The sequence below is a fragment of the Nerophis ophidion genome, linkage group LG27, assembly GCF_033978795.1.
Source record: "Nerophis ophidion isolate RoL-2023_Sa linkage group LG27, RoL_Noph_v1.0, whole genome shotgun sequence".
Lineage (NCBI taxonomy): Eukaryota > Metazoa > Chordata > Actinopteri > Syngnathiformes > Syngnathidae > Nerophis > Nerophis ophidion.
Window position 1 is genome coordinate 23667477 of NC_084637.1, and position 13011 is coordinate 23680487.

General features: G+C 41.9%; 1 protein-coding gene across 1 annotated transcript in view; it reads right to left on the bottom strand.

Moving 5' to 3' along the window:
- The window catches only part of kcnd1 (potassium voltage-gated channel, Shal-related subfamily, member 1), a 73675-nt gene that overhangs the window by 35173 nt on the left and 25491 nt on the right, over positions 1-13011 (bottom strand). The window contains exon 4 of the mRNA XM_061889516.1: positions 11411-12117. Within this exon, the coding sequence (XP_061745500.1) occupies positions 11411-12117 (707 nt within the window). The remainder of the gene's footprint in view (positions 1-11410; positions 12118-13011) is intronic.

Sequence of the window (13011 nt, forward strand, 5' to 3'; positions counted from 1 at the left end):
GTCACAGCAGTATAAAAAGCGGGTAAAAAGCAAAAGCGGACATGAAAGTCGAGTCTTTTTTTAGCTCCCGCAGCTATTTAGAGAACACTTTTCACTCAGACAGCAAAGGCATGGTGTCAACTATCTTGCCATGCGTGATGAAATCCATCCATCCATCCATTTTTTTTTTTTTTTACCGCTTGTCCCTACAAGCAAAAAAACTAAATCCAATTATTCATGGATGTTAGAGTAGCGTCGTGACCGAGGAGTTCTTCACGGGCGTTGTCATGGCGAGCGGCGGAGCAGAGCAATAAAGAGGAGACGACAATGTCCGCCTGTGACAACAAACAAAGAGCAGCGAAAACAAGACGAATAAAGCAACTTTCTCACAGGAGTTGAAATCATTTCTTTAAAAGCCAACGGCGGCCGGACTGAGGGCGAAGTGGGAATCAAACCAGCGAGTTTTCTTTTGCAAGACGTCCACTGTACATACTATTACTCACTAACTGTACGATGATAACTTTACCAATTATACGACAATAAACAAATACTCACTGCAAAAAAGAACCTGTTGTGATTCACTTTGACACATTACAGGGATTACATAACTCCATTGTGACTCACTACAATAAATGACAACAAAATGTGACTCGCTACAATAAATGACAACAAAATGTGACTCGCTACACTACATGACTACACAATGTGACTCGATACAAAAATGAGTACAAATGTGACTCGCTAAAATCAATGACTACACAATGTGACTTGCTACAATAAATGACTACACAATGTGACTTGCTACAATACATGATTACACCATGTGACTCGCTGCAATAAATGACTACACAATGTGACTTGCTACAATAAATGACTACACAATGTGACTCGCTACAATAAATGACTACACAATGTGACTAGCTACAATAAATGACTACACAATGTGACTCGCTACAATACATGATTACACCATGTGACTCGCTGCAATAAATGACTACACAATGTGACTTGCTACACTACATGACTACATGAAGTGACTCGCTACAATAAATGACTACACAATGTGACTCGCTACAATTAATGACTACACAATGCGACTCGCTACAATACATGACTACACAGTGCGACTCGCTACAATACAAGACTACACAATGTGACTCGCTACAATACATGACTATACAATGCGACTCTCTACAATACATGACTACACAATTCGACTCACTACAATAAATGACTACACAATGTGACCCGCTACACTACATGAATACACAAAGTGAGTCGCTACAATAAATTACTACACAATGTGACTCGCTACACTACATGACTACACAATGTGACTCGCTACAAAAAATGACTACACAATGTGACTTGCTACAAAAAATGACTACAAATGTGTCTTGGTACAATACATGACTACACAAAGTGTCTCGTTACAATAAATGACTACACAATGTGACTCGGTACAATAAATGACTACACAATGTGACTCGGTACAAATAATGACTACACAATGTGACTCAGTACAGTAAATTACTACACAATGTGACTCTCTGCAATAAATGACTACACAATGTGACTTGCAACAATACATGACTACACAAAGTGACTTGCAACAATACATGACTACACAAAGTGACTCGCGAAAATAAATGACTACAGAATGTGACTTGCTACAATAAATTACTAAACAATGTGACTCGCTACAATAAATGAGGACACAATGACTCACAATAAATGACTACACAATGTGACTCGCTACAATACATGACTACACGATGTAACTCGCTACAATACATGAGTACACAATGCGACTCGCTACAATACATGACTGCACAATGTGACTCGCTACAATAAATGACTACACAATGTGACTCGCTACACTAAATGACTACGCAATGTGACGCGCTACACTACATGACTACACAATGTGACTCGCTACAAAAAATGACTACACAATGTGACTCACTACAAAAAATGACTACAAATATGTCTCAGTACAATACATGACTACACAATGTGACTCACTACACTAAATGACTATGCAATGTGACGCGCTACACTACATGACTACACAATGTGACTCGCTACAAAAAATGACTACACAATGTGACTCGCTACAAAAAATGACTATAAATGTGTCTCGGTTACAATACATGACCACACAAAGTGACTCGCTACAATAAATGACTACAAAAAGTGTCTCGTTAAAATAAATGACTACACAATGTGACTCAGTACAATAAATGACTACACAATGTGACTCGGTACAAATAATGACTACACAATGTGAGTCAGTACAATAAATTACTATACAATGTGACTCGCTGCAATAAATGACTACACAATGTTACTTGCAACAATACATGACTACACAAAGTGACTCGCTAAAATAAATGACTACACAATGTGACTTGCTACAATAAATGACTAAACAATGTGACTCGCTACAATAAATGAGTACACAATGACTCACAATAAATGACTACACAATGTGACTCGCTACAATACATGACTGCACAATGTAACACGCTACAATACATGAGTACACAATGCGACTCGCTACAATACATGACTACACAATGCGACTCGCTACAATAAGACTACACAATGTGACCCGCTACACTACATGACTACACAAAGTGACTCGCTACAATTAATGACTACACAATGTGACCCGCTACACTACATGACTACACAAAGTGACTCGCTACAATTAATGACTACACAATGTGAGCCGCTACACTACATGAGTCCACAATGTGACTGGCTCCAAAATATGACTACACAAGTTACTCGTTACAATTAATGACTACACAATTTGACTTGCTGCAATAAATGACTACACAATGTGACTTGCTACACTACATGACTACACAAAGTGACTCGCTAAAATAAATGACTACACAATGTGACTTGCTACAATAAATCACTACACAATGTGACTCGCTACAATAAATGAGTACACAATGTGACTCACTACAATACATGACTACACAATGACTCACAATAAATGACTACACAATGTGACAGGCTACAATAAATGACTACACAATGTGACTTGCTACAATACATGACTATACAATGTGACTCACTATGATAAATGACTACACAATGCGACTCGCTACAATACATGACTACACAATGAGACTCGCTACAATACATGACTACACAGTGTGACTTGCTACAATACAAGACTACACAATGTGACTCGCTACGATACATGACCATACAATGCGACTCTCTACAATACATGACTACACAATGTGACCCGCTACACTACATGACTACACAAAGCGACTCGCTACAATACATGACTACACAATGTGACTCGCTGCAATAAATGATTACACAATGTGACTCGTCACAATAAATGACTACACAATGTGACTCGCTACAATAAATGACTACACAATGTGACTTGCTACAATAAATGACTACACAATGTGACTTGCTACAATAAATGACTACACAATGTGACTTGCTACAATAAATGACTACACAATGTGACTCGCTATAATACATGATTACACCATGTGACTCGGTACAGTAAATGACTACACAAAATGACTCGCTACAATACACGACTACACAATGTAACTCGTTACAATAAATGACTACACAAAGTCACTCGCTAAAATATATGACTACACAAAATGACTTGCAATAATACCTGATTACACAAAGTGACTCGCTACAATAAATAACTACACAATGTGACTTGCTACAATAAATTATTCCACAATGTGACTCACTACAATACATTACTACACTATGTGACTCACTACCATACATGACTACACAATGACTCACTACAATAAACGACTACACAAAATGACTCACTACAATAAATGAAGACACAATGTTACTCACAAAGACACAATGTTACTCACAAAGACACAATGTACTCACGACAATAAATGACTACACAATGTGACTCACTACAGTAAACAAATACACACTGACTCACTACAAGAAACAAACTGCAAACTTCGACAACAACACCACTACACACAGTGACTCACTCCAACAAATGACGGACACAGTGACTCACTACAAAAATTGACTACATACTGGGACTAAATACAATAAACAAAATCACACAGTGACTCGCTAAATTAAACAAATACACACACTGACACACTGCAATTACTACATACTGTAACTTGATACAATAAACGAAATCCCACTGTCCCCTAGAACAACTAGACACAGTGACTCACAACAATAACCATCAACACACTCTGACACACTATAATAAATCACTACATGCCCGTAACTTGATACAATAAACAACTACACACTGTCACTCACTACAACAAATGACTCGACAAAGTGACTCACTACAAAAAAAATACTATATACTGTGACTTAATATAATAAACAACACACCGTGACTCACTATAATAAACAACTACACACTCCGGCCCCCTTAAATGAATTACGACATATTGTGACTTGATACAGTAAACAAAATCACACTGTGACTCACTAAACTACACAACTAAACATTCTGACTTACTACAATAAATTACTACATGCTGTGACTTAATACAATAAACAAAATCACACCGTAACTCACTACAACAAACGACAAGACACAGTAACTCACTACAATACACAACACACTGTGACTCACTATAACAAACGACGAGACACAGTGACTCAAAACAACAAACAACACACTGTGACGTTCTACAACAAACGACTAGACACAGTGACTCACTACAACAAAGGACTACACACAGTGACTCACTACAATGAACAACACATTGTGACCATACAACAACCTAACTAGGGCACAGTGACCCACTAAAACAAATGACTGGACACAATGACTCACTACAATAAACAACAACCTAACTACACACTGTGACCCCCTATAACAAACGACTAGGCACAGTGCCGCACTACAACAAACAACGAGACACAGTGACTCTCTACAATAAACAACAACCTAACTATACACAGTGACCCCCTACAACAAAGGACTAGACACAGTGACCTACTACAACAAACGTCTAGATACAGTGACTCACTACAACAAACGACTAGACACAGTGACCCACTACAACAAACGACAAGACACAGTGACTCACTACAATAAACAACAACTTAGCTACATTCAGTGATCCACTACAACAAACAACTACACACAGTGACTCACTACAATAAACACACAGTGACCCACTACAACAACATATCTACACAGTGACCCACTACAACAACATAACTACAAACAGTGACCCACTACAACAACATAACTACACGCAGTGAGTGACCCACTACAACTAACAACTACACACAATGACTCACTACGATAAACACACAGTGACTCAATACAACAAATGACTAGACACAGCGACCCACTACAATAAACAACACACGGTGACCTTCTAAAAGAACATAACAACACACAGTGACCCACTACAACAACATAACGACACACAGTGAGTGACCAACTACAACAAACGACTGCACTCAATGACTCACTACCACAACATGTCTACACACAGTGAGTGACCCACTACAACAAATGATGAGACACAGTGACTTACTACAATAAACGACTAGACACAGTGACTCACTACGATAAACACCAGACTGTGACCTTCTACAAGAACATAACTACACACAGTAAACCACTACAACAACATAACTACACACAGTGACCGACTACACACAGTGACTCACTATAATAAACACATAGTGACTCACTACAACAAACAACTAGACACAGTGACTCAATACAAAAAAAACACACTGTGACCTACAACAACATAACTGTGCACAGTGTGTGACCCACTATAACAAACGACTATACACAATGACTCACTACAATAAACACACAGTGACCCACTACAACAAATGACCAGACACAGTGACTCACTACAATAGACAACTAGACACAGTGACTCACTACAACAACATACCTACATAGAGTGACCTACTACAACAACATAAATACACACAGTGAGTGACCCACTACAACAAACAACTAGACACAGTGACTCACTCCAATAAACGACTACACACAGTGACTCACTACAATAAACAACACACTGTGACCTTCTATAAGAACATAACTACACACAGTAAACCATTACAATATCATAACTAAACACAGTGACCGACTACACACAGTGATTCACTACAATAAATACACAGTGACTCACTACAACAAACAACTGGACACAGGTACTCACTACAATAAACAACACACTGTGACCTTCTACAGCGGGTCGGCAACCTTTACCACTCAAAGAGCCATTTTGACCAGTTTCACAAAATAAAGAAGACAATGGGAGCCGCAACCATTCTCGCAAACATCTGCTGGTGGTCACCCAGATAACAATAATAAGGGCATGCATTGAAGCCATTGCCTTTGACGCCTTGTACAACATGTACAAATTGTTTGCCAGTCCAGCAACATGTTATATGTGGCGTCTGCAGGTACATGTACGAGATTGTAAAGCATACTGAGTGATACAGGTTACACTGAAGGTTGTGATATAAACAACTTTAACACTCTTACTAATATGCGCCACACTGTGAAACCACACCAAACAAGAATGACAAACACATTTCTGGACAACATCCTCACAGTAACACAACATGAACGCAACAATAGAAATACCCAGAATCCTTTGCATCCATGACTCTTCCTGACTATATTATACACCCCACTAGTACCAACCCCTTCCCCCCCCCCCCTCCGTGCGTCGGTTGAGGTGGGCGGGGTTGGGGGCGCGGAGTCAGGAAGAGTCATGGATGCAAAGGATTATGGGTATTTGTTGTGTTGCGTTATGTTGTGTTACTGTGAGGATGTTCTCCCGAAATGTGTTTGTCATTCTTGTTTGGTGTGGGTTCACAGTGCGGTGCATATTAGTAAGAGTGTTAAACTTGTTTATATCACAACCTTCCGTGTAACCTGTATCACCCAGTATGACTTGCAATCTCGTACATATGACGATAGAAGCAGCGATATGCATGCGTTCGGTCGGCACGTAGATAATATTGCGTTAAGGCGGGTGCGATGACATTTTGTAGAGGACGTTAAAAGTAAAGCCATCACGGCACGCCCCCAATGTTTTGGTCCGAGTGAAAATCGGAGAACGCTGACCCCGGGTGATGTCCGGGAGAGGCACCGATATCCGGAATTCCCCCCTAACAGTCTAGGGGGCTCGGCGATTATGCAGCTGAGCCACATCAGTGTTGCCAAAGAGCCGCATGTGGCTCCGGAGCCGGGGGTTGCCGACCTCTGTTCTACAAGAACATAACTACACACAGTGACCGACTACACACAGTGACTCACTACAATTAACACACAGTGACTCACTACAACAAACAACTAGACACAGTGACTCACTACAATAAACAACACACTGTAACCTACAACAACATAAATACACAGTGACCCACTACAACAACATAACCACGCACAGTGAGTGACCCACTACAACAAACGACTACACACAATGACTCACTACAATAAACACACAGTGACCCACTATAACAAACATCTTGACACAGTGACTCACTACAATAAACAACACACTGTGACCTACAACAACATAAATACACACAGTGAGTGACCCACTACAACAAACGACTAGACACAGTGACACACTACGATAAACAACACACTGTGACCCACAACAACATAAATACACACAGTGAGTGACCCACTGCAACAAACGACCAGACACATTGACTCACTACAATAAACACACAGTAACACACTACAACAAATGATCAGACACAGTGACCCACTACAGGAAACACACAGTGACCCACTACAACAAACGACTAGACACAGTAACTCACTACAATAAACAACACACTGTGACCTACAACAACATAGATACACACAGTGAGTGACCCACTACAACAACATAAATACACACAGTGAGTGACCCACTACAACAAACGACCAGACACAGTAACTCAATACAATAAACAACACACTGTGACCTACAACAACATAAATACACACAGTGAGTGACCCACTACAACAAACGACTACACACAATGACTCACTACAATAAACACACAGTAACGCACTACAACAAATGACCAGACACAGTGACTCACTACAGTAAACACACAGTGACCCACTGCAACAAACGACCAGACACAGTGACTCACTACAAAAAACAACACACTGCGACCTACAGCAACATAACTACACACAGTGACTCACTACAACAACATAAATACACACAGTGAGTGACCCACAAATGACCAGACACAGTGACTCACTACAAAAAACACAGTGACTCACAACAACAAACAACGAGACACATTGACCCACTACAACAAACGACCAGACACAGTAACTCAATACAATAAACAACACACTGTGACCTACAACAACATAAATACACACAGTGATTGACTCACTACAATAAACACACAGTGACCCACTACAACAAATGACCAGACACAGTGACTCACTACAGTAAACACACAGTGACCCACTACAACAAACGACTAGAGACACAGTGACTGACTACAATAAATACACACAGTGAGTGACCCACTACAACAAACAACTAGACACAGTGACTCACTTCAGATAACTACACACAGTGACCCACTACAACAACATAAATACACACAGTGAGTGACCCACCACAACAAACGACTAGACACAGTGACTCACTACAATAAACACACTGTAACCCACAACAACATAAATACACACAGTGAGTGACCCACTACAACAAACGACTACACACAATGACTCACTACAATAAACACACAGTGACCCCCTACAACAAATGACCAGACACAGTGACTCACTACAGTAAACACACAGTGACCTACTACAACAAACGACTAGACACAGCTACTCACTACAATAAACAACACACTGTGACCCACAACAACATAAATACACACCGTGAGTGACCCACTACAACAAACGACTACACACAATGACTCACTACAATAAACACACAGTGACCCACTACAACAAATGACCAGACACAGTGACTCACTACACTAAACACACAGTGACCCACTACAACAAACGACTAGAGACACAGTGACTGACTACAATAAACAACACACTGTGACCTACAACAACATAAATACACACAGTGAGTGACCCACTACAACAAACGACTAGCCACAGTGACTCACTACAATAAACAACACACTGTGACCTACAACAAAATAAATACACACAGTGAGTGACCCACTACAACAAATGACTAGACACAGTGACCCACTACAACAACATAAATACACACAGTGAGTGACCCACTACAACAACATAAATACACACAGTGAGTGACCCACTGCAACAAATGACCAGACACAGTGACTCACTACAAAAAACACAGTGACTCACTACAACAAACAACGAGACACATTGACTCACTACAATAAACAACACACTGTGACATACAACAACATAAATACACACAGTGATTGACTCACTACAATAAACACACAGTGACCCACTACAACAAATGACCAGAAACAGTGACTCACTACAGTAAACACACAGTGACCCACTACAACAAACGACTAGAGACACAGTGACTGACTACAATAAACAACACACTGTGACCTACAACACACATAAATACACACAGTGAGTGACCGACTACAACAAACAACTAGACACAGTGACTCACTTCAGATAACTACACACAGTGACCCACTACAACAACATAAATACACACAGTGAGTGACCCACTACAACAAACGACTAGACACAGTGACTCACGACAATAAACACACTGTAACCCATGACAACATAAATACACACAGTGAGTGACCCACTACAACAAACGACTACACACAATGACTCACTACGATAAACACACAGTGACCCCCTACAACAAATGACCAGACACAGCTACTCACTACAATAAACAACACACTGTGACCCACAACAACATAAATACACACCGTGAGTGACCCACTACAACAAACGACTACACACAATGACTCACTACAATAAACACACAGTGACCCACTACAACAAATGACTAGAGACACAGTGACTGACTATAATAAACAACACACTGTGACCTACAGCAACATAAATACACACCGTGAGTGACCCACTACAACAAACGACTACACACAATGACTCACTACAATAAACACACAGTGACCCACTACAACAAATGACTAGAGACACAGTGACTGACTATAATAAACAACACACTGTGACCTACAACAACATAAATACACACAGTGAGTGACCCACTACAACAAACGACTAGACACAGTGACTCACTACAATAAACAACACACAGTGATCCACTACAACAACATAAATACACACATAGTTAGTGACCCACTACAACAAACGACTAGACACAGTGACTTACTACAATAAACAACACACTGTGACCTACAACAACATAAATACACAGTGACCCACTACAACAAACGACTAGACACAGTGACTCACTACAATAAACAACATACTGTGACCCACTACAACAACATAAATACACACATAGTTAGTGACCCACTACAACAAACGACTAGACACAGTGACTCACTACAATAAACAACACACTGTGACCTACAACAACATAAATACACACAGTGAGTGACCCACTACAACAAACGACTAGACACAGTGACTCACTACAATAAACAACACACAGTGACCCACTACAACAACATAAATACACACATAGTTAGTGACCCACTACAACAAACGACTAGACACAGTGACTTACTACAATAAACAACACACTGTGACCTACAACAACATAAATACACACAGTGACCCACTACAACAAACGACTAGACACAGTGACTCACTACAATAAACAACACACTGTGACCTAAAACAACATAAATACACACAGTGACCCACTACAACAAACGACTAGACACAGCGACTCACTACAATAAACAACACACAGTGACCCACTACAACAACATAAATACACACATAGTTAGTGACCCACTACAACAAACGACTAGACACAGTGACTTACTACAATAAACAACACACTGTGACCTACAACAACATAAATACACACAGTGACCCACTACAACAAACGACTAGACACAGTGACTCACTACAATAAACAACACACAGTGACCCACTACAACAACATAAATACACACATAGTTAGTGACCCACTACAACAAACGACTAGACACAGTGACTCACTACAACAAACAACACACTGTGACCCTGAACAAAAGAGGACTCACTACTACTGTGTGTTGTGTGTCTGTGAACAACAGGCACACACACACACACACACACACACACACACACACACACACACACACACACACACACACACACACACACACACACACACACACACACACACTCGTGGGCAGGACGAAGACCGGCCGCCACGCCGCAACAGCCCGGCGTGGGCGGCGCGCTCGGCAGGGGGCGCGGGAGAAGCGCGGCGCGTGCGTCGTCATGGCGACTCACCCCAGCGTGGTCATGGTGACGATGGTGTACCAGAAGGAGGCCGGGATGGAGGTAAAGGTGGAGCCCTTGGTTCCCTTCTCGGCGTAGAACATGACTGTGGCGAAGATGATGATGGCCATGGTGAGCGAGAAGAGCAGGAAGCCCAGCTCCGAGGCGCAGCTCTTCAGCGTGTAGCCCAGAATCCTCAAGCCCTGCGAGTGGCGCGAGAACTTGAAGATGCGGAAGACGCGGAAGACCCGCAGCGTGACGAAGGCGCCGCTCACGTCCTCGTTCTCCGGCATGACCAGGCCGATGTAGTAGGGCATGATGGCCACCACGTCGATGACCGACATGACGGAGCGCATGAACTTGCAGCGGCCGGGCGCGGCGAACAGACGCATCAGGTACTCGAAGGTGAAGATGAGCACGCACGCCGTGTCCATGCAGAAGAAGGCCAGCTTGAACTTCTCGCCGCAGGGCAGGTGCTTCCCGCCCTCCTTGACGGCGCTGCACGGCACCGTCTCCACCACGTTGGCGATGACCGACACGGCGATGAAGAAGCCCGTCACGTAGTAGAAGACCAGCGCCATGGTGGACGTGTGCGGGTTCTCGAAGGCTCGCCACAAGCGCTCCCTGGACGTGCTGTGGGGGGGCAGCGGCGCGTCCTCGTTGGCTTCCGTGTCCTCGGCCAGGCGCTCCTGGTTCTCCTTCTTCCGGTCTCGGTACTCCTAAGGAAGGAGGGGACACCGTCAAGGAGTCTTGTCGGTGTAGTGGAATTCCTGACCTTATACCATATTTTGTGTCTGTTTAAGTCCGAAAAAGAAAGTCTATCTAAAAGCCTATTTCTGAATTACAGGGAAGCAAAATGTGAAGTGAAGTGAATTATATTTATATAGCGCTTTACATAGTGAAACCCAATATCTAAGTTACAATCAAACCAGTGTGGGTGGCATTGGGAGCAGGTGGGTAAGGTGTCTTGCCCAAGGACACAACGGTAATGACTAGGATGGCGGAAGCGGGGATCGAACCTGCAACCCTCAAGTTGCTGACACGGCCGCTCTACCAACCGAGCTATAAAATGTAAGGGAAAGTTGAATTTGGGGTCACGCCAACCAGCCTAAGAGATGTGATGAATGCTTGTTATGACTAGGAGATCCATGATTGTGCTGGGGCCAGCAGTGGCAAAAACAACTGGACCTTGACCCATGAGGAGTTATATAAATAAAGCTAGTGGACCAACAGAAGGGAGATGATTTTCATGTTTTTCGTTGGATTCTGGATCCCCTGGAGGACGGTATCTGTCTGTATGGGCAATTTAATCCAACTTGAACTATTTTGATTAATGGGTAAATAAAACTTTTGTACTAAAACCACTTTGTCTGCAGTTGCGTTTCGGACCATTCCACCACATCGGGAAACACAACAAATTGTCACAATATGGCGAGGGACGATAAATGACAATGGCGGGAGAGAAAATAAAATGGCCACACCAGGGTTTCCTACGACTCATCGAGTCAGGTCATCTCACTACTAATAAGTAGACTGTGAGTCTTTTAGCACCACATGATTCAATTCGATTCTTGGGGGTAACGATTCGATTCACAACACTTGAATAATATTGG